The sequence below is a fragment of the Lissotriton vulgaris genome, chromosome 1_1 (assembly GCF_964263255.1).
Source record: "Lissotriton vulgaris chromosome 1_1, aLisVul1.2, whole genome shotgun sequence".
Classification (NCBI taxonomy): domain Eukaryota; kingdom Metazoa; phylum Chordata; class Amphibia; order Caudata; family Salamandridae; genus Lissotriton; species Lissotriton vulgaris.
This window is the reverse complement of record NC_141685.1, coordinates 995,436,009-995,457,509: the sequence shown is the minus strand read 5'-3', so window position 1 is coordinate 995,457,509 and position 21,501 is coordinate 995,436,009. Positions and strand designations below refer to the sequence as shown.

At 44.4% G+C, this 21,501-nt stretch overlaps 1 protein-coding gene across 1 annotated transcript in view; it reads right to left on the bottom strand.

Moving 5' to 3' along the window:
• The window catches only part of NOTCH3 (notch receptor 3), a 201,063-nt gene that overhangs the window by 27,321 nt on the left and 152,241 nt on the right, over nucleotides 1–21,501 (bottom strand). The window contains exons 16-24 of the mRNA XM_086927998.1: nucleotides 19,498–19,617; nucleotides 17,605–17,757; nucleotides 16,956–17,184; nucleotides 13,401–13,602; nucleotides 12,083–12,236; nucleotides 11,325–11,509; nucleotides 6,371–6,503; nucleotides 2,275–2,520; nucleotides 64–176 (exon numbers count right to left, since the gene is read on the bottom strand). Coding sequence (XP_086784124.1) covers nucleotides 64–176; nucleotides 2,275–2,520; nucleotides 6,371–6,503; nucleotides 11,325–11,509; nucleotides 12,083–12,236; nucleotides 13,401–13,602; nucleotides 16,956–17,184; nucleotides 17,605–17,757; nucleotides 19,498–19,617 — 1,535 coding nt within the window. The remainder of the gene's footprint in view (nucleotides 1–63; nucleotides 177–2,274; nucleotides 2,521–6,370; nucleotides 6,504–11,324; nucleotides 11,510–12,082; nucleotides 12,237–13,400; nucleotides 13,603–16,955; nucleotides 17,185–17,604; nucleotides 17,758–19,497; nucleotides 19,618–21,501) is intronic.

The window sequence follows — 21,501 nt, the reverse complement described above, 5'->3', positions numbered from 1 at the left end:
TAATGCACTTTTTAGTGGCAGCACCCTTGTATGCCATCGCCCCATTCACAATATTTCACGTACCGGTGGGCACCGACAGGTGTAACCTAGTGGCATGTTCACAGTCACCTGGCAGATGCCTCCATTCTGGCAGGGTTGAGATTCACACGTGTTCACAGCACTCTGGCATCGTCGACCTGTAGAACGGAAACAAGAACAGATGGACATCAGTATCTAGAAAGCAGTTTGTTCCTACTGTTTCATGGTTTTCCACTCTGGACAAGTCCTTAAAGGGGCACGTTTATCAAATCTTAACCATTTCTTTTGCTCCTGCCTCACCCACTCCAAAAGTTTCCTTTATTAATGGGATGGGACACTGCAAGCAGGGAAGCTGTGCTGATACTAGGTTTGGTGTAGGTATGGAACCTTTGACGAAAGTGCGACTACAAGGCCTCCCTCTCATGCCCCCGTGGGAGCTGGTGCCCCCTTTGAAATTGGGTAATTCCCTAATAATGCTGAGGCAAGTATATGCCTTTCTTTAATTTTCTCACATGAAAATTGCATGCCACGTCAATCACGTCTTCGGGGGAGGGACTTTTTCGCTACCCACCCTGACTAAAGCCCAGGACCTTGCACAGGCAGATAGGACAGGGCTGAAACATGTTGGTGATTTAGGGTCATAGGAACATTACATCCTTTTAGCCCTTTATACATTTGTAAACTTCCCCCCCACCCCTCTACTAAAGGAAACTTTTGGAGTGGGTGAGGAAAGTTATCTTTAAAATTTCGTCCCATACACCCAATCTTCATAAGTGCTCCCTGGAATATGGTGAAGCCCACCCCGACCTTTAGGAGTTGGGGTGACCTCGATGATGAAGCATGCCACGATTAGAGTGAGTGAGGGTTGTATACAGAAAAGTGTTTCTTTCCCTTCCCACCCACATTTTGGGTGTGCTGCCATCTCGCGACAGACGTTTCCCCATCTTTCGCCGTTTCCAAAGGAGCCATATTGGTTCCAGAGGGGATACTTTGTGTCTTTGAAGTAGAAGAATCTGCATAATAACTTAAGTAAAAAAAAAACGGACAGGCCTGGGAACTAAGGTCACTGGCATCTATGCCCCATGACTGTATTATTGGGAGGGGGCAGGATGAGTTCAGAGTAATTGAAAAGGATTATGTAAAGCATGTGAATCTATAACAGATTCATTCTTATCATAAATACCAGTGCTTTATAGATGTATGGTAGAACATCCCACCCATTAAATACCACCAGACAAGGGCTTTTAAAAGAAAGCAGCTTTACAAAATATGAACAAGTGTGTCTTTGGAGTGTGTGTCTGTTGGGAGGGGGGGGGGGGGGGGGGGGGGAGGAATTGGAAGATATCCGCAGGAAAGTTCATAACATTTAACCCCTTAGGTGCGGCCGCGATTCTGCACCTGTGCGGCTCTTTTAATGAGTGGGCGGGTTCATGACGGCCCCCAGCCGTCATCAGCACACTAGCACCGTGATGCATGACAGCTGGGGGCCGTCATCAGCACCGAATGGGTTAAAGGAATAAATGTTTTGGTTAATTAAGTGCTTGAATAAATTCTGGAGCACTTGGAAATAAAAGTGTATGTTCCGTTTACCATAACAAAATCTCTAGAAAGTGTAGGAGTCCCCATTCTGATCTGTTCTTAGGAGTCCCCCTGCACGTTGCCACAGCAAAAGAGTGAAACCTGAATAACTAGATGGACATCATCAGGCAGAGAAAGATCCACAGGAGGAAGGCCTGGCTACCTATGGGTTTGGATTTCTGCTATAGTTGTGGCAAAGTCTTTCTGGCTGTTCTCCTGAGGGCAAGAATGTTGCAAGAGCATAAAACGATCTGTGGCTTTAACACTATTCGCCTAAACACACGTAGGAGCAAGGGTGCAAGAGCATTTATGCAGATAATTCCAAACAAACAGGTTAACCTTTTGTCCTTCTCTTATCAAAGTAACACCCACACCTTTCAACTATCTATATGTTCCTAAACTCTCAATTCCTACGCCTGGAAGCCCTCTACATCTTTGCATCAACTCGGGTACCTTCCAAAGATGTCCAAAACCATCAACATGAATTCAAACATCATGATCAGCTTTTCAATTTCACAACAAAAACTCACTTCCCTCTCCATAAAGAGATCCTTGTGTCTCAATGCAAACCGGTCATTCAGACATCACTTCACCACAGAAGTCTCAGCTTTAAAATCTGCTCCTTTTGACCTTGCACATTAGACACTGGAAACCCGGATGTAGTTTTGTGTTGCTCACCTGCATATCCCTGCTTGCAAACACACTGATAGTCATTGGAGAGTTGAATGCAATCCAACATATTCTGGGGATGGCAGGGGTTTGAAAGACACTCGTTGATGTCCCCTTCGCACCGCTCGCCAGTGTATCCAGGTGGACAATTGCAACGGTAACCACCAACCTTGTCCACACAGGTGCCATTGTTGAGGCATTTTGGGGTGCGGCTGCTGGGGGCGCAGTCATCTTCATTGATTTCACAGAGGACTCCTGCAGCGAGAAAAATATTTTTTAGCCACAAGTGGGTGTTCTGAACTATCTTTAAGGTGCCTGCATATTACGTGCACAGGTGAAAATGAATGGTGAATTATTTTTTATAAACAGCAACTGCAGCAATCACATCAGCATACAAACCATGGTGAATCACAGAGCAAACAAGTCCGAGTTTGCACAGGGTGTCAATACCCTGAAGAGGCCTTCCATTGCCACTTGCAATAGTGAAACTCGAATCAAATTTATTTCAGGTTCAGGGCTCATTATATAATTGTACAACAAAATACATCTTATACTTACAAGCACAATGTTCACATACCACATGAAGGAGGAGTGGTGAAGAAGAAATTCATACTGCCAAATACATTCTTAGACAATAGTCCCCACCAACACAATTATTTCCTCGTAATACCTTTTTAAAAGTGCATGATACCCTTGCTCGAAATACAGACGAAAAATATCACACAGCTACTTGCTCCAGTTTTCAATTACTCATGTACTGTTACCTAAAAAAAGCTTTTCAAAAACGTCCTTCATAAACTTATGAGGAGTGAAGATGAGCAGTCACCACTTCCAAAACACTTTAGTGAAAGCACTTGGTGCTGCGGTGATCCAAACACACTGAAAATGTTGTCCACTTACCACAAATCAAATGTATTTGTGAGGAGCAGGGTTGATGGGAGTAAGATTCATTGAGATGAAGTCCCCTCCTATCAAAAAAATGGGAGGACATACTGCAGAGATATCTTATTGAAACAGAATGTATTAATCGATTGGTCTCAAATCTAGTATGGGGCGACGCAAGTCCTTCTCTGGAATGAAGAGGTATAGTTCGAAGACTCCTTCTCCTTGCTTATGTATGGGTACTAGTTGCACAGCTGCGACCTCTACTGGCAAGAGGGGTTAGATGGTATGATGGAGGTAGTGGCATTGAGGTAGTATGCTGGGTGAGGTGGTATGAAACTCAAGGCAGTACCTATCTGATGTGGTTTCCATTCAGCAGTGGTGGAAATTACATTTCAACCCACAGACCGGTGTCACATGATCAGGGAGAGTCAGTATTTGGGGGCAAGGGCTCTTGACAGAGCCACCTCTTCCTCTGTCTTTACCATCGTTCCCCCCACATCCTCCCCTTGAGTAACCCTGGTTTGTATGTAGGAATGTGGAAAGCCTGCTCCTGTCATTAGAACAAATATGCCAGGGCTGGTGGTGCTGACTGAATGCCCCCTCTTGCCTGGTGCCTAAGAAAGCATCCCTTTTAAGCAGACCATGTGTTCATGGACTTAGCAATCTTGCTGTCTTTTGAACTTCTCTAATAGCTCATCCCATCAAGGGGACGTCAAGAAGATGTTGCTGCACCGTTGACGTAAAACCTGAAATGTGAAGCCATGCAAACCAGTGCAGGAGGACAAAAGCTTTGACACTACGGAATGCAGTCTAGGGTGCAACCAGAGTGCACCTGATGGTTGAAATAGAGATAGTTTTCCCTTTGCAACCAGTTCTTCCCCCCTCTTTATACAGGCCTCTGAAAGGTGTTGTATGAAGGCCTCAATTTATTCCTAGTTATACGAGTCATAGTTTGACAGTAAGCCTACTGAGTGGGCTATTCACCACGAGCAGTTGCCCCTACCACAACCCTCTTCTCCGCAGCACCAAGACTCTTACTTTGATCATCCAGAAAGACATTCCCAGTTGCCTGGGTGGAAGCCCACTTCCTAATGTATAGAGGGGCAATGGGAGACAACTTTAATTTCCTCTCTACCGTAGATGTAACTACTTTTGCCCTAATTGGGTCCTTAAAATTGTCAGGAACAGTTTTGAACATCCATTTGAGCACTAGTAGAAACTGGACTTTGGTCTCAATCTGAAACGATTTCCACTATGAAGTCACCCTTTTTTTGTATAGTATACACTTCCACCTTATGGCGACAAACAGCCCCCTGCATCACTGCAGGATACGTAGTGGTTTCATCATGGGGTGGTGGGGACGGGAGTGTGGGTGTGGGCTTAAAGGGCTAAGGATCAAGGTCTTGAACATCTGGTTGGTTGACAGCCTTTCCATGGGTCATCACCCCCCACTCCTGCCACCACAGGATTGTCGTATAGGTCTCCCTCCTCATAAAAGCTGCAGGTATCAGAATAAGAGTGGAATGATCTTTCTAGAGATTGTAAAGGATGTTGTGGAGGGTGGTGCCTAGGTGAAGGTAGAGATTTCTTCCCTGAAAATGAGGCTTCCGTTTTTGGATATCAGCAGCAATGTGCTGGAGATTTCCCCTCAGGATTTGCAGAAATCTTCCTGTCACAACTTATGAAAATTATTTCCGGTCTTGCATCCAGTTCCTCCAATAGCCTTTTGAGAATGGGTGCCTCGGAAAGTCTGATCTCTGCATCAAAGGTCTAGTCATTGGCCTCTATTTTTTTGGCAACAACTTCGGCCCGAATGCGGATCCTACCTGTGCCTTCATAGGTGAGGAGGCAAGGTGGTGGTTAGCTCTCTTCCTCTGTGGTCTGCTCGGCTCCAAGGCTGGTGTTATCCAGAGCCAGAGGACAACGGTGCACCATACGTGGAGGGTTTTGACCTGTTAGGGCTGGATGCCAGACTCCCTTGGGAGCAGTGCTCTGCCTTAGCACTAAAGCGTTTTGGTGTGGTACTTCGGGAACGCGCAGAGTGCCGGGGTAGTGCTGACTGCCACCCTGGGAGTGGGCTTTGTTTAAAACTCCATCAGCATCTACAGCAAAGGCACTCCTATCTCCTCCCCTTTGGGGGCACTGGAAGACATTTTGTGGCCTTGGTGTTGGGAATCCCAAGGACCCTCCATCCTTTGCCTCGGCGTCGAGGGAGTATTGTTCTATGAAAACATCTGAAGAGGACTCACACAAGGTAGGAGAAGTAAAGGTTGCAGATGTCATAAAGATCAGTCCAAGGATAGTGTTGCACTGTGGGCAAAAATAGAATAGCATGCAATCCATCAAGCTGTATTCGCCCATCAAGCTGTATTCGCCCACATTTTTAAAGTTGTGATGTCGGAAGGAAGGACTACTTGATGGAGGCATCGATTCAGAGATTCTTCTCTGGTGGATTTCAACCATTCTCTGTTTATGACAGGACTAGAAAGATTATCCTCCTACCTCGGTGTTGAGGATTGCGTCCAGCTATTCCTGAGAAAGGCCCTGAGAAACATTACAGAACACTTCTGAAACACATGGAAAAAAGCAATCTACGGGTGGAGTCTGTGTCCATGCACATTGTAAAAGTAAGGGAGGAGTCACACAATCTCATAACTTGAAGCTTTTTCGAAGAAAAGCAACTAAAACTAGGTGGCAGGACTATGCAAAGCATGCTAATTTACGGCAATACATGCTATGAGCAAAAAGGTTCTGAGAGCCACAAAGATATTTGAGGCAAGCTTAATCTATAAGAGGGGGTTGTGCCTGATAATTTTATTGGGGAAAACAGTTTCACATCAATCTCCCATCTCAATTAGGTAAACCTCCCTTCTTCCAGTTCAAACCTCCCTTCTTCCAGTTCAGACAATATAGAATGCCATGCTCACCGAGTAAAATGTGAGAACACATGTATATACTTGCTACTTCATTTCACAATTCATGCAACTAGGCTATTTGCCATTTTTCCAATATAGTTAGCCACCCAGTTTGAATTGTAAATTCATTCTTAGAAGCAAGTGGCTTGTTCCACCTACAAAAAAAGACAGTGGCCACGCTGGGCACAATAATGTGCTGCAGACTTGCAAATCACTACAATAAAACATGGTAAAAGAAAAGGCATAAGTATTTTGCCATGTGGCTTTAACAAAACATTATTGCTGTCAGAGAAACGTATTCTTACCCAGAGTTCCTGGTGGGCAGGAACACATATAACGCCCAATCAAGTCAACACAGGTGCCTCCATTCTGGCAAGGATGGGACTGGCATTCATCAATGTCATATTCACAGTTCTTGCCCTCAAACCCTGGTGGGCACTGGTAAAACAAGGAAGTATATATGAACATTTTAGTCTGAAGCAGAAAAAATAGTCCCAACCTCATCAACACCCACACCAAAGCTAGAAATAAGGACAATGCCAAGCCATCTAGTTCAGCCAAGGACCCAGGCAGTAACAATTCGATTACGAAGGACACCAGCATAATCCTAATTCCCAAAATGGCAGATTCTTATAGAACAACTTACTAAAGTCTACTTACTATATGTTAAATAAACAAAATAAAGTTACCTTGTTGCCAACCAGTTTATAAACACAGTGAACACGAATCTACATGTAGCAGGGACGGGAGTTGGCTCCCACAATTAAAGTTGCAAGCTCTGAATGTCTACAATAGTGATGTATACTGTTGCCAATGGTCCACTAATCAATCAATCAGCATTTGTAAAGCACAGCACTGTCACCCTTGGGGTTATCTGGGTGCGGGGTCTCAGTTGAAAAGCCCACTCTTGAGGAAATGGCGGGAAAAGGGACGAAACTAGCAGAAAAGGCACAACAGAGGACAGAAAAACGAGCAGAAAAGGCTAAAAAGAACAGGAGGGGGCAAAACAGAGCAGAAAAGGCAAAACAGAGCAAGAAATGAGCAGAGGAGGCACAAAGAGGGCAGCAGGTAGACATGTGATACCAAAGGGAATGATGAACTGAGCGTTTGAGCAAATCAAACACTCACCCCCAGTCAACTGATCTAGGTTTAATCCATCATCATTCTTTAGCTCACTCCACCACCCCAGTTCAGACATGGCAATATGCAAATCAGTCTGACCTGAACCTGGACCCTGGACCAGAAACAAGCATCCTGGGACCGGTTTCGGTACAGGGAAGACATGGCTTGGCAGTTCAGGCTTGACTGTTCCCATGAGGCACAGGGTCAGACTGATTTGCATATGGCTATATCTGAACTGGGTTGGTGGAGTGAGCTAAATAATGATGATGGACTAAACCCAGATCAGTTGACTGGGGGTGAGAGTTTGATTTGCTGAAACGCTCCATCCAGCCTTTGTTCGCCCTAAGTTGGCAGGGTATGCCCAAAAGTGGGTCCCTTGCTCGCTTTGCCACTGGATTCAAGCTAGCCTGGCTGATAACGGCTGATTAGCCAGAAACCGGTCCCAGGATGCTTCTTTCCGGTCCAGGGAAGACATGACTTGGAAGTTCGGGCTTCGGGCTGGACTGTTCCCACGAGGCACAGGGTCAGACTGATTTGCATATGGCTATGTCTGAACAGGGGTGGTGGGGTGAGCTAAAGAATGATGGGCTAAACCCAGATCAGTTGACTGGGGGTGAGTGTTTGATTTGCTCAAACGCTCCATCCATCATCCCCTTTGGTACAGCAGGTAGACATGCAGCAGAGGTTAGCGGACTGTGAGCAAGCTGGACTGGAGAACTGTCGCAGGGGGAGCCGGAATGAGGACCTGCTTAATGGGGTGTACTGCGGCCAACATTAAGTAGGACCTGTTGGCGGGTGGGGCACTGGGTGGTGGGAGGAGGAAAACAGTATGAGGAAGGAAACGGCAGGAAGAGGATAGAAACAAGCAGAAAAACCCAAAACAGAGGGCAGAAAAAACTGCGGAAAAGGCAAAACAGGGTAAAAAAAATTAGAGGAAAAAGGCAAAACAGAGCAGACAAGCATTGGCATAGCCAATCGGTCTCACTTTTGGGACCTTTTAAGTATTTAGTTATGCAGCACACTATCATTGGTGTAACAATATCAACTATTGCATGGCTAAACACTTATAAGGTCCCAAAGGAGAGACCTATTGGCTATGCCAATGCTTGTTCCATTTAAAGCACTGCAGACCAGGAATCTTTTGCCTCCATCTTATGGAGTACAAGTAAAGTTTTCCTTGACACAGTTATATTCCAAGAATTCTGGAGACAAGCCCTGGTTAAACAAATACTGAAAAAGCCCACAAAGAATACTACAGTCCTGAACAGACTCCTAACAAAGCTGTGACGCGTTACATCTTTACTTCACCAAGCGGGACGTAATGCTTGGTAGCTGTACTTTAGGTTCACGTGAGCGTCAAATCTTCTCTGATCTGACTAGATAGCTGACCTGCAGCGCGACAGCGTGACCTGTTGGATCGTGACGTGTGCTACATCGCCAATCCACATACAAAAGATTTGCTAATCTCCTAACAAAAAGCGGGAAAAAAGCTATGCCAATGCTTGTTTTTCTCTGGTGATTAGCGAATCTTTTGTATGTGGATTGGCGATGTAGCACACGTCACGATCCAACAGGTGACGCTGTCGCGCTGCAGGTCAGCTATCTAGTCAGATCAGAGGAGATTGGACTCTCACGTGAACCTAAAGTACAGCTACCAAGCATTACGTCCCGCTTGGTGAAGTAAAGATGTAACGCGTCACAGCTTTGTGCACCCTCCCAACACTGACTGCATCTTTAACCCTATTTACATTTACCCCTTTGTTTAGCCTAGGATAGACACATTTTGCCTCATCGGTGGTTATTGCGGCATCAGAACGTATCCATGAGCAAGAGAAAGGCACCGAGCAGAGTCCCAACGAGTTCATCACAGACTGACTGGTGAGATGATTTGGAGCAACTAAAAAGGGGGTGGGACGAATCTCCGAGAGTACATCTCAAATCATTACGACTCCTAATGTTTCACTGAGGATATCACGGCATTGTGCACCATTGAGAGAACAAATGGGGAAAAGTGGTAGTAAAGATGCACTGGTGAATGCGAAGGGATTGAAACGAACAAGGTGGGCAGAAGCAGATGCGACGCGAGACACGCTTTGTGGTGGGGAGGGGCTGAGCGAGGCGCTTGCCAGATGGCGCCAGATCGGGCGCTGAAAGCTGGCGGCTGCGTGCGTGCAAGCGCTAGGCCAGCAAAAGTGTGTGGTAGCACTTTTGAAAGCCACTTACTAAATGTCTCGCAGAGCAACACATGAGCTGGCTCAGGCGAGACCTAAAAAAAGAGCAGAATAGGCAAAACTGAGGGCAGAAAAAGGAGTAGAAAAAGGAAAAACAGAGGGAAAACAAGCAGAAAAGGGAAAAACTGAGCAAGAAACTAGCAGAGGAGGCACAGGTGGCAGCAGATAGACAGGAAGAAGAGGGTGGTGGACTGCAGGCAAGCTGGACAGGATAACTGTCGCAGAGGGAGCTCACACGAGGACCTGCTGTACATCAGAAAAACACAATGAAGTCTAGTGCCTTTAATGTGCTTACATCTTGATGGGTTCCTTGATTTTAAGCATGGAGGGTGAAGAGGGTAACAGTTGATAACACAGTGTATGTAACAGAAATAGTTGTGGCACATTCAGCGAATACCTTTCACTGATTCTTTATGTACGGTACAATGATGTGTTCAGTTTTTAGAAGCGGCAGATGAGTATTTATCTTTTTTATTAGAAAAAGCGATAATGATTTAAAGAAATCAGCCAGACTATAGTATGGAAGGATGACCAATTATATTATGAAAATGATTGCCCCTGCATGTGGCAGTACAGGGCATCCTCGTATTAATGCAATGGACCATTACACATTGAATATTCGGAGATAGTTTATGCAGGGTATAGCATTACTCTTTAGCCCTGAGAAACCACTCAATGAGCTGGAGAAAAAGAAATAGCCTCTGAAGATGTCCCATTATTGGACCTCTGTTGCACAATGTGAAAATTAAAGGAAATTGTAAGGTGAAATACAAAACCAGCTATTATATTTCACAAAATCAGCCATCAGGTAAAAGAACCCCTAAAAGATCAGCATATTGCTGTCCAAAGAACCAGTGAAAACTCACAATCTAATAAATTAAATTGCAGCTAGAAATGAAGTGGCAGTAAAAAAAAAAAAGTGAAGGGAAAAGGTAATATGGCAGTCAGGCTTGCACTGAGTTTTGCCCGAGGGGATAATTAAAGCTTCAAGGAGCAGGCATTTCACAAAAAACACTGCAGAAAGAAGGTTAAACTAGTTTAACTCAAACTGCAGGTGTACAGAAAAGGCAGGCTTCAGCCAAAAATCTGACTGAATGAGATTGATGGTGCCATTGATGGTGCCAGAGGTGGTACTCAATAGCCCAGAATCACAGCACACACCTGAAGAAAAATAGGAGACAGGCCAAAACTTTACAAATACACCACCATATACAGATGTCTTTTTGGATTGAAATCCTATTTGTTAAACAGCAATTATGTAATAATGCATGGCATGTAAAATCTTACATTTTGAACCCCCAGCAGTCAGACAGGAGTTCTTGAGTGAACCCAAGATCATGAATACTAAGAAGAAAAGTGAACAGATCAACAAAACATATATAGTATCCGAACCCAGCTGCTGTACTGCATTCTGGGATGCCCCCTCTGGGAAGAGAGCACATCATTTTAAAGCTGCCTTTCTCCATTTCAAAGGAGGGTAAGTTTAAAAAAAAAAAAAAAAGTCATCCGGCCTATAGAAAAGTGATCATCTGTGGGGTAGGAAAAAAATTCAAGAAAAAAGAAGCATAAAATGCTCTCTGCTGGAACAAGTCTGGCCTTTTTGGTAGCCACACAAGAGAGCTTGGAAAGCAGTACATTAAGGCAAAAGACTAAAAAGCACTGGGTTTAAAATATAACATTTTGTTGCAAATGTAGAAGAGTTCCAGATGTGATTGGAGTTATATAATTGCATGTCGTCTGTTTAACTTTGATATAGGGGATGTCATGTGTGTTCTAGCTCCATCAAAAGAACTAGTCTCTAAATCAACTCTAACAGCACTCTATAAATGTAAACAAAGCATGTTTTTTCTGTGTTAGCAATTTACAATGATCGGCGTAAGCTCTTGGACTAGACTGTCCGTCTCACCTCACATACGTAGCCTCCTACATAGCTGTGACATTTGGCTCCATTATGACACTGATTTGGCTGGCACTGGTCCACCTCGGTCTCGCAGTAGCTGCCCGTGTAACCTCCCATGCAGATGCACTGGTGCGTGCTCCCAGCATTGATGCATGAGCCTCCGTGTTCACACAGATTTTCCATGCTCACCCCTACAGCACAGGGAGAAGGATATTATGAGCAACACTCAAAGTACTGAGCACCAAACAATCGCACTAACTTCTGAGACGGCTTCTCCACCATCCAAACCAAAACCAAAATTACACAGAAGCCATCAGGACTTCTGAACCTAACCACAGCACTCATCATAAGACTTGGTGCTTCAAAAGAGTCAGTATTTTAAATGAAAACATGTCAACTATCGGAGGACAAAACAAGCAATAAACCCTCATGCTGTGTGGTTTGCGGAATTCAAGTTAATATGAATTATGTCTCCTGGTGCTATTTTCCATTAATGGCCAATAACCAACTGTGAGCTAGGTTTCAATCAGAGTAGACACACCAGGTCCTTCGCTCTATTCCAGCGACAATGTCTCTGAAAGACCCCTCCACCTTATTCACTTCCTTTAGAAGTGTTCTTCCCCAGCTCCCGCAACCCACACAACACCCTCCCACTATTCCTTCTGTAAACAGTTGTGGTTCAAAGTTCTTGTTATTTAGTGCTATTACATTCAGTTTATTTCACGTGTGCAGATGCACAGGTCAAGCCACTTTTAGTGCCTCACCTCTCCTGCTAGCTGCCACCATGCAGGAAACACTGGGGATGTCGCAGTATGGACCGGTCCATCCCCCAGGACATTCACACTTGAAGGAAGCCCCAGTTTGCCTGCAGCGACCCCCGTTTTGACAGGGAGATCTGCTGCACCAGTCCAAGTAGTTCTGGAAGTAGGAAGAGAAAATAGGTTACATGTAATCAGAAGCATCTGCTCAGAACCAGCAATATTTACCAAAGACTCACAAAATCAATGTGATCTATTCCACTGCAATGCCACCCACAAACTATGCACACAAGCAAAAATGATACTCTACGCTCAAGAGCAATCCGCATTCTTTTCTGACCATTTAGGTATTAACGTGGTGAGGAAGATCTGAAGATACTACAGTATGGCAGCAATGAGGGACAATCAGAAAGGATTGGTTTTTCAGATGTCTACACATCACCTTATTCCAGTTCAGTCTTTGCTTCTGCAAACGATTGTAATCTGTATATGGAGTCCAATTGATTCAACCAAGGTGAATGGAAGCAGCATATTCATAATGCACTGAAAGGTTAATGAGTTCAGGACTGCAAAACGGGGTCCCTAATTGAATATAACCACTTGTTCAGCTCGGGAGGCTGAGGTAAAACAATGTGATCACGCGACTCTTAGTCGTGACAAACAATTGTCAAGAAGGGAACACCTTGCATCACGAGGTACAGATGTAAAGTCGAGGTATAATGGGGGCAAGGGGGTGTGGAGGTGTTGATGCTAAGGCTGGAACAGAAATTGACCTGGGGGAGAGAGACCTGGATTAGAAGTGATCTCAGCTTGGAGGTTTAATAGAGCAGGTAGTAACAGCACCTTTCAGGTCGAAGGTTGGGTAGAAAGTTGGAGCGAGAGTGAATGCAAGGCCTCCCAACTTAAGAGTTGCAGGAACGGATAGTAAAGCATTGCCCTATCTGAAGGCAGGGTAGTAGAAGTGAAATTGGAGATTAAGATGTGCCCCGCAGCAGGGAGGTAGAATAGAAGAGAAGGTTTTAATTCCTGGCAGGGTCATAGAATAGGAAAGATAACCTCACATCTCAGCAGTCTAATCAAAGCGGCATGATGACTGATGCTGTGCCTCTCAAAAGGGGGTGTGGGGGCAGTATATGAAGTGATGTCTTTCCTGCCAGCACGGTGCTATAAATCAATGGGACATGATGCCATATTTAAAGCATGTTTTCCTGTACCTGCCACACAACTCTGCTGATGTGATCAACTTACCCATCAAAACATAACTGGGTTTCTTTAACGAGTTAAATGGCACATTTAAAAGAAAGCAGTTTAAGTGGTGCAATACCTGGCACTGGCTGCCTGTATAACCCTCTTGGCAGGTACAACGGAATGACTCCACTCCGTCTATGCACACCCCTCCGTGCAGACAAGGCTGTGACTCGCACTCGTCAATCTCGTGCTGACAGTTTAAGCCTGTGAAGCCTGGGCGGCAGGTGCAGATGTAGGCGTTGACGCTGTCTGTGCAAGTTCCACCATTGAAGCACGAGCTGCAGGGCGGAAATAGAAGCGTTGGAACAAGCATGCTACAGTCTTCCCCTTTCTGTTTGCAATCACAGGGCTAAGGAGCACCTCATCCCCATTATGCCCATTTTCTCATTCCATCACGGATATGCAGGGCCATAATGTTGGTTGACACCAGAGAAACAAAGTCAGTAACCAGAAAGAAAGCAAGCAAACAATGAAGTTGATGCCCATGCGCATCATCACCAAGAGGAGGAGTCACCTTACCTCATGACTCAAAAGACTTCTTTGAAGAAAAACAACTTCCACATATCTGGACCCAACACTGGATGGCAGGAGTATGCAAAGCATGTGCATCTACAGCCACACATGCCTTGAACCAATGGTTATCTACAAGTAGTAGCTTCAACAGGAAGGCCTCCCGGTCTGAGTTACTTAGTAGCTTCACAAGATAACCCGGACAGGAAACAGTGAATTAACAGTACCAATACTTCTGAAGCTTCCAAGATTATAATTTCTTAAGTGGTCCAAAATCTGCTCTCTAGTAGTTAAACACGTTTCAGGTTAATGGAGTCAACCCAGGAGTGGCTGAACAGCCTATAAAATGTCAACACCACCACATCTATCTTTAGATCTTGTTTTCACCTGTAATTGTTGCGAGTAGAAGGCCAGGTTGGCCATCACCTTCCATATGATGGGCACTGTGTGTTCAGTTCTGGTATTTTAACCTATAAATCATTGCCATGAGATGTGCAAGTCAAACTAGTTCACAGGAGGCTTGGGCAGTAACAGCCAGAGTTCATTAGGCTGTCACATGAAAAGCCAGGACTGGAAAAACAGTGCTTATGAGTGAGGTGACCAACATACGTTTGATGTGAGGGTGGGAACCTGGATAAGGCCTGCGTACCTTACTTGTGAACGTCTCCTCATGTCAGCACTTACAAAGTGGTGCTTACTGAGTTTATGGGTTGAATTTCAAATTGGCATGATAAACATGCTGAAGGAAAACTTACCTCTTGAGAGCTTTAGTTGCTCATCAAGCAGTTATAGAACCCGTTTGCTTGTCATTAATGCTTTCCCTGCTTATCAGTAAAATTAATGTATGGAATGAAGAATATGATTTCCTTTCTAAAATATCTGTCTTCTACAATTAGTACATTAGTGCTTAAACTCTTCTCCAAATTAGTCTGCAGACTAAGTAAATCTTCAGGTCTTTGATTTACAAATAAAGGTAAATGTTACCTACCTGTAACAATCTGTTTGCAGCCGGCCACTGGGACATTCATACCCACCAAGAAGTCCAAGTCTGGCAAACTGCCCTTAAAAACTCTGTTCCTAGCGTTGCCACTGCAGCCCAAAGGCCACACCTCTTTAGGCATAAGGAAACTGCTCTTTAGTCTATGCGAAGTGAGTGATCTAGAGGAGCACAGACTTCAAACAGAAAACATTACTTACCTACAACAATCAGTTTGCAGCTTGGAGTGCTGTAAATTCATACCTAACCTTGCCGGATGAAAACAGGAGGTATGATATTTCAACATAAATTACCTTTTAAATATAGTTTTATGTTATTCTAGTATGCACAGTATATATTGACTGCCCTGTTTCTCCTTACTGTACTTAACTTACTCCCACTTGTATGGGAAAACAATGTGAAATTGAGTCGGTTGTGGTGCATTGAGGATTTCAGGGAAGGGAGCACAAGTCCCAATGAAACGGAGGCATCTACTTTAAAGAAAACCACTATGTAACATCAGCTCCCAATAGTACCTGGCAGGGGAGTGCAAAGCATGTGAATTTACAGCACCTCAAGCTGCAAACTGACATGCAATACTTTCCTTCTTCTATGTTCATATCAGCACGCTTATTGTTGATTATTTCCCACTGTCAGCATGATTTTCAGAACATGCAAATCTATAAAAAGGTTTGAATGCTGGAGATGCAAAGTTACAGATAATTAACTTGGTTGTGTATATCAACTATTGGCCAAAGAACCTTTCACTTCTTGAATATATCCATTTGGTTAGGTCTAGGTGGAGTTCTTGGTACGGTAACAGAGTTGGACTGGCCTGTAGGGCAATCATGCAGTGCCCGATGGGCTGGTCTGATGGGTCAGTATGAGGGTCGGTCTTTTAGTAGCTTGTGGGCCTGTTTTTTTGCCTGGTGGGCCGTTATTTACTGCCTAGTTCACCGATATTAGCGAAGGTATGGCCAGCAGCAAGCACAAATGCATGCAGTCTCCCATACCGTGCAAAATACCCATACAGAGTGTCTTTACAAGTTTAAAACTGGGACACTTTTGGGGCTATCTAGGTTGCCAATTGGCCACTTTTAGTTTGGTTATCCAGGCCAATTTTGTTTCCCACAGTCCAACCCTGTATGGTGAAGACACTATGAGCTAGGGAAAAAAGATTTTGGGGAGGTTGCGGGCATAGACTTAGAGAACCTTTAGTGCAGGCATGTCCAGCGTTGGTCATTTAAGGCCACTCCATCCACACAAAAAAGTAGTGTAAAGACTTGATTTAAATTGAACTCAGAAACTGATATTGATTCAAAGAATTAAACTTGATATCCCTGCTAAATAATGTAGTGCGGGGAAAGGCAAGGGCCAGAAACACAAACAAGTGTTTATGGATCATACTTGTGAAGAGTATAAAAAGGACCAGTATCTGCCTTTAAAGGAAGCTATTTTGGAGCACCAGGTGCTGAGAAGAGTCCCCAGTACTATCAGAATGAGGAAACCCAAACAAATGAATAGAATGATATCCCTGAGCTAGGGACTTTGGGGAACCCTTAGTGTGGCACTTCATTCTATCATTTTAGAGGTTATGCATCTCTGCAAACAAGTTAACACCACTGACAGTATGAAAATAAGCCATCCCACACAAGAAGCATGCGGACAGGCCTCCAGCGAAAGGCATGGTTTACAGCACTAGCACGCACAATATCTGCAAACCCCGGTTTTGCAGATCCCTTTCAGCTAAAACCAGTGCAGAATTTGCAAAAGCTTATGCATCCTTGGGGCTGATTATGGCCATGCTTACACTTGCTTACACTTGTTTCTGCAATTCAATACTAAACGGACACTGGTGTACAGATCTGGTAAATCAGAGGGTTAACACAATCCTTGGGTGACATTGGAGAATATGTTAAGTCTATTTTAACAGAGCATATCCAAATTTACACAAACTGCTTCACTACAATGATCCCAAGAGAACATACACGAGTTTGGCAAGTCTGTTCATGAGCTCTTTGGGAATAGGGGGAGGGGAAGAAGCCAGCTGTTAATTCACCTGGCAATCACATCTATATAGCAAGCAATTAATCACCAACTTAAGGTTCTTCTTAAACTGCGTGCCAGCCCACAATTCCACCTCACCTGGCTGTGCAGTCCTGGATGTTCTTTTCACAGTGAATGCCGGCATAGCCTGGCAGGCATGTACAGGTGTAGCTGTTGACATAGTCCGTGCAGGAGCCTCCGTTGCGGCAAGGGCTGCTCAGGCACTCGTTGATCTCTGTAGCACAGCGCGGGCCGGTGAAGCCAGGCATGCAGGTGCAAGAGAAGGTACTAATGCTGTCTTGGCATGTTCCCCCATTCAAACACGGATCTGTAGAAGGAGAACAAAAATTAACAGAGCACCTAGAAGTACACTGAAGCATGGTGAGCAACAATGAAAAATAAGTTGTAAGGTAGCCGATGAGTGCTTCAAATCTGCAAGGGCCTGTGACTTATAGGTCATTTATTCAACAATGTATCTGCCACCTCCACAGATTGCAATTGTATTTATATCGCACTTACTACCCCTCACGAGTCGTTGAAACACGCTACTCCTGAACCGGAGGTTAGTGGCTAATCAAGTTGCTATTGTTGGTACTAGCAATTAGTCATGTGCTCTCAACAAAAGAAGAAAAAAAACGATGCAGATATATGGAGCTTTTTAAGGACTGGTGAGCACTATATATACACATCTCAAATGAAATAAAGGCTTAAGCAGCACAGATGCTGCCTTTCACACCACAGTACTCACTAGGTGCACAATCATTGATGTCAGTCTCGCAGTCAGTGCCACTAAAGCCCGGGCGGCATGCACAGGTGTAGCTTCCACGAAGATTGGTGCATGTACCCCTGTTCTTGCACGGGCTCCGGTCACATTCATTAATATCCACGTTGCACTTCTGACCTGAGAAAAAAAAATTGAAAAAAGAAAGGTTGGGTTCTGAAACCATAAAACATGAATAAAATGTCTTTAGCATCAGCATGTGTATATTCATCTATATATCATAGTAAAACAAATGTATTCACTCAGTCTTGGTTATACCCACTTCACTTGCTTGAAAATGGCCCCGCCAGCTGCTAAACGTTATTACGTCCTCTGGCAGGACTCTACCCTTCTCCATGGGCTACATCATCTCCAAAGTCGCATTCAAATTGCCTTAGTACCAAGGACTGGCTGCAGAGGTCTGCGTGCCGCCTCAACATTTGTCTGAGGTCCTACATATTCTACATGGAAGAGTACATGGTGATATTCAGGGACATTGGAATTATGAGATTCTGTGGACATGGTTTTCTACTTAGAATGATGGATTTGCCACAATCATCTGCTGCATAATGTGCAGATTTCAACAATTGAAAAATCAGTTTCTAGCTCAAATAGAGCAAGAGATACTAAAAACGTGGCAACGTGTGTCAGTGTAAAGTAGAAGGCCCTTCGCAAAGGTTAAACGATCGCCTTTCAGTTGCTTATTTCTGTATTTGGTTGTTAAACTTGTATTTTTTAGGTGAAATATTTGCCAAGACAATATTACCATGTGTAAAAATTACATAATAAATTAATACTACCAAACAATGTGCTGCATTGTGCAGCATCATTTTGCTGTTCGTGCTATATAATTTAGTCAACCCTGCGGCATAATTTTGTGTTCCCCGCACTACATAATACATGTGGCCACCGATATATTTCACCACCAGTATTAAATTGAGTAGATAAGAGGTCTTGAGTAGATTGCAGACAGAAAGAAATGTGGCGGTCGAATTAGGATTCTAACCGGGCCAACTTGCCTGGCTGTAATGGAACACTGAATGGAAGATTTCAAAGCTACATTCCTTAAAAGAAGCAAGGATTGCTTCAATTACAAACCCAAAAGAAATGCTACATTTATCAATGGACAAACGGTAATGTCTCACAAAACTGATCGCTTCGGAAGATACAGCCTTCAAAATAGCTCAGTGACCTTCATGCCATCTTGAAGGTCACACATTCAAGTATGTTCGGTCTACACGTCGATAAAATCCTACAGGGCGGTAAAATCGTTTGAGAACACCTTATCTGAGCAACAATTTGGGATTCAGTGTGTGCTACCTAACTTATCACTATTAGAGTTGATTTTTAATTTCATATTTACCGCATTATCATGGCTAATCATTTAATGCAACTGGAGGTAAATGTAATTTGTGACATTATCAGAACTAGGTTAATTATTCCCTAGACGCTAATACATCTGCACTACTTTTCAGGGAAAATTTTCGTACAGCACCAAGCCTATTAAAGAAGGCTTACCAGCACTTAATTGCGGACAGCCTTCCACCTAACCTCCCCTCTCCCCCACCCCTACTCAGGTGCAGGGTCCTCAACAGACAAACTACATTCTAAGTATTTTACCCATTCGAACTAAAAAATAAGATTTGTCAAAGCTTCTGCCAAAATAACTTTCAGTCACAAATTTCAGGTCTCTGCAAACCCCTTTACTCTAGGGCCCAATGAAAGGATGCCTAGCAAAATCCACATCATACACTGATCCACTGGAAATGGGAGTTCAACAATTATATTAATCGCTTTGAACATGTCATCCAATCTGGAAAACCTAAAACCAAAGAGTCAGCATTGGTAATGGGTCTGCATGCAATGCCAAAGGACACTTACCTTGCCAGCCAGGGGCACAGCTGCATAAGAATCCTTCGTAGTCTGGTGTGTGGTCACAGACACCGCCATTTTCACATGGGTTGGAGGAGCAAGGAGCTAGGACATTCTCGCAGTTACGCCCTGTGAAGAAGAAATTTGAAAAAAATGGTAGGGTAATCTGATTTTAATATTACAGTGCCAGAAAAGTATATACACTCAGACATGGACGCTCCTGACAAGCAATAACTTATTTAGCCAGAGTTTCGCGCCACCCTTCTACGACCATGCACAATAAATGGTGCAGCTACCTGCTCGACCCCTAGAAAGCACACCAGGGCCCTGTCAAGTGGTAGAAAATTGCTACAGAAATGCTACAATCAATTATTAGTTTTGAGGGCTTGAAGTGTTTATTCTACAAAGCCTGTGGATACAAAGTATCACAAGCCAGCTCCAAACACCATCAGAAAGCTGCAGTGGGCGTATGTATGGAAGAGTTGCAGAAGGCATGGGCCGCTCAAAAATGCTCCTAGAAGATGGAGAGGATCAGCAGAGCACTACAGAGTGCTGAGGGTTCTTGGTGTAACCTTGAAATCCATCACAAACGTCAAGAAGTGACTCGCCAGCTAAAGGCAAGAGCCCTGAATCCGGTGTTCCGAGATTCACTGTATCCCCGTGTGTGGCTGCACCCCCTACGTCACGGGGCGGAGAAGGGCAGAGAGCGCCCGCGCGGTCCTTGTGCCAACATTGTTCACAGCCTCGAGCCGCCAGCAGCCCGAGGCGGTGTACGAGGCTGGAACAGTTCTAAATTCAATGTTAATTAATTTCATGTTGATCACCATCTATGATGGAGATTGGATTACAGCAGGAAAGGGAGAGGGGTCTGGGAAGAGGCACGCTGATGTTGTTGTAATGCAGGCAGCTTAGCATCGCAACATGCACTGTGATCATTCGTATAATAATTTGTTTAACACGCTTCCCGGGTACACGGTTTACATTTTAAATAAATATGTAGCAGCTTTAATGCGGGGCAAAACCGGCCTGCAGGTGGGGGGTCCTGCTTGTACGGAGACGGGCTGTGTACAGAGGTCGGCACAAGGACCCCGCGGGCGCTTTCTGCCCGAGACGCGAGCCATGTTCGAATAGAGCATGCGCAATGATGATGACACTGAATGATGGTGGGTGTGGTACCACATCATCGGCCGTAATGTGCGCATGCGTACGCATGAGCAAAACAGGGGGGCCCACTGCCACACGGGGGGCAGCGGATAATGGAACACCGGCAAGCAATCAGCAGGGGATGCCAATATTTAACCTCCCCGACTTTGCTTCACCAATGGGACAGTCAAACTATTCCAATGGCAATTTACTCAGTTCTGAATCATGAACGCAAAGATAAGCAAGATCTACTCAAGCCAAGAGAGGAGTCAGAGCACAGAACGAAAACTTGCATGCAAGGTAGAGATCCGAGGTTATAAAGCTGGTGATCACGAGGTAGCTTTGGAAGTTTCAGGCATAGCAAGCTTTCTCAAAAAGAAAAAGAGCAAAGGTTACCGCTTTTCTATGCATTGAACCTGGATGAATCAGTGAGACCTATGACTGTTTACAGGCCAATACTCTGTACAACTCGAAAATGCTGCACAGTGTCAGTCTGTACAATGCCACATCGCCTAAACGGAAACAACCTTAAAGGATGAACTTGGGGGTCAGGCGCTGAAATACTCCATTCAAGTGATAAATGTAGAGTGTGCAATGACAGCTGGAAATGTGCAGTCACCTATTTCATGAAGATCTCTGCCACACGCAGGGGAATAAATCGAATATGTTGCGAATATGGTCTGTGTGACAAGAAAGCACTCTTCGGATTAATGGCGATGGGATTAGGGATGCAGGAGGTGCTTCTGCACCCCCATTAAACTTGAGAGTTTAGAAGGAGTGTGAACAATAGTCACAATTAAAATGTTTTTTCTTGTGACCGCTATTGTTGCGTTTTCAAAAACAAACTGTCACATTCGCTACACTTTTAGT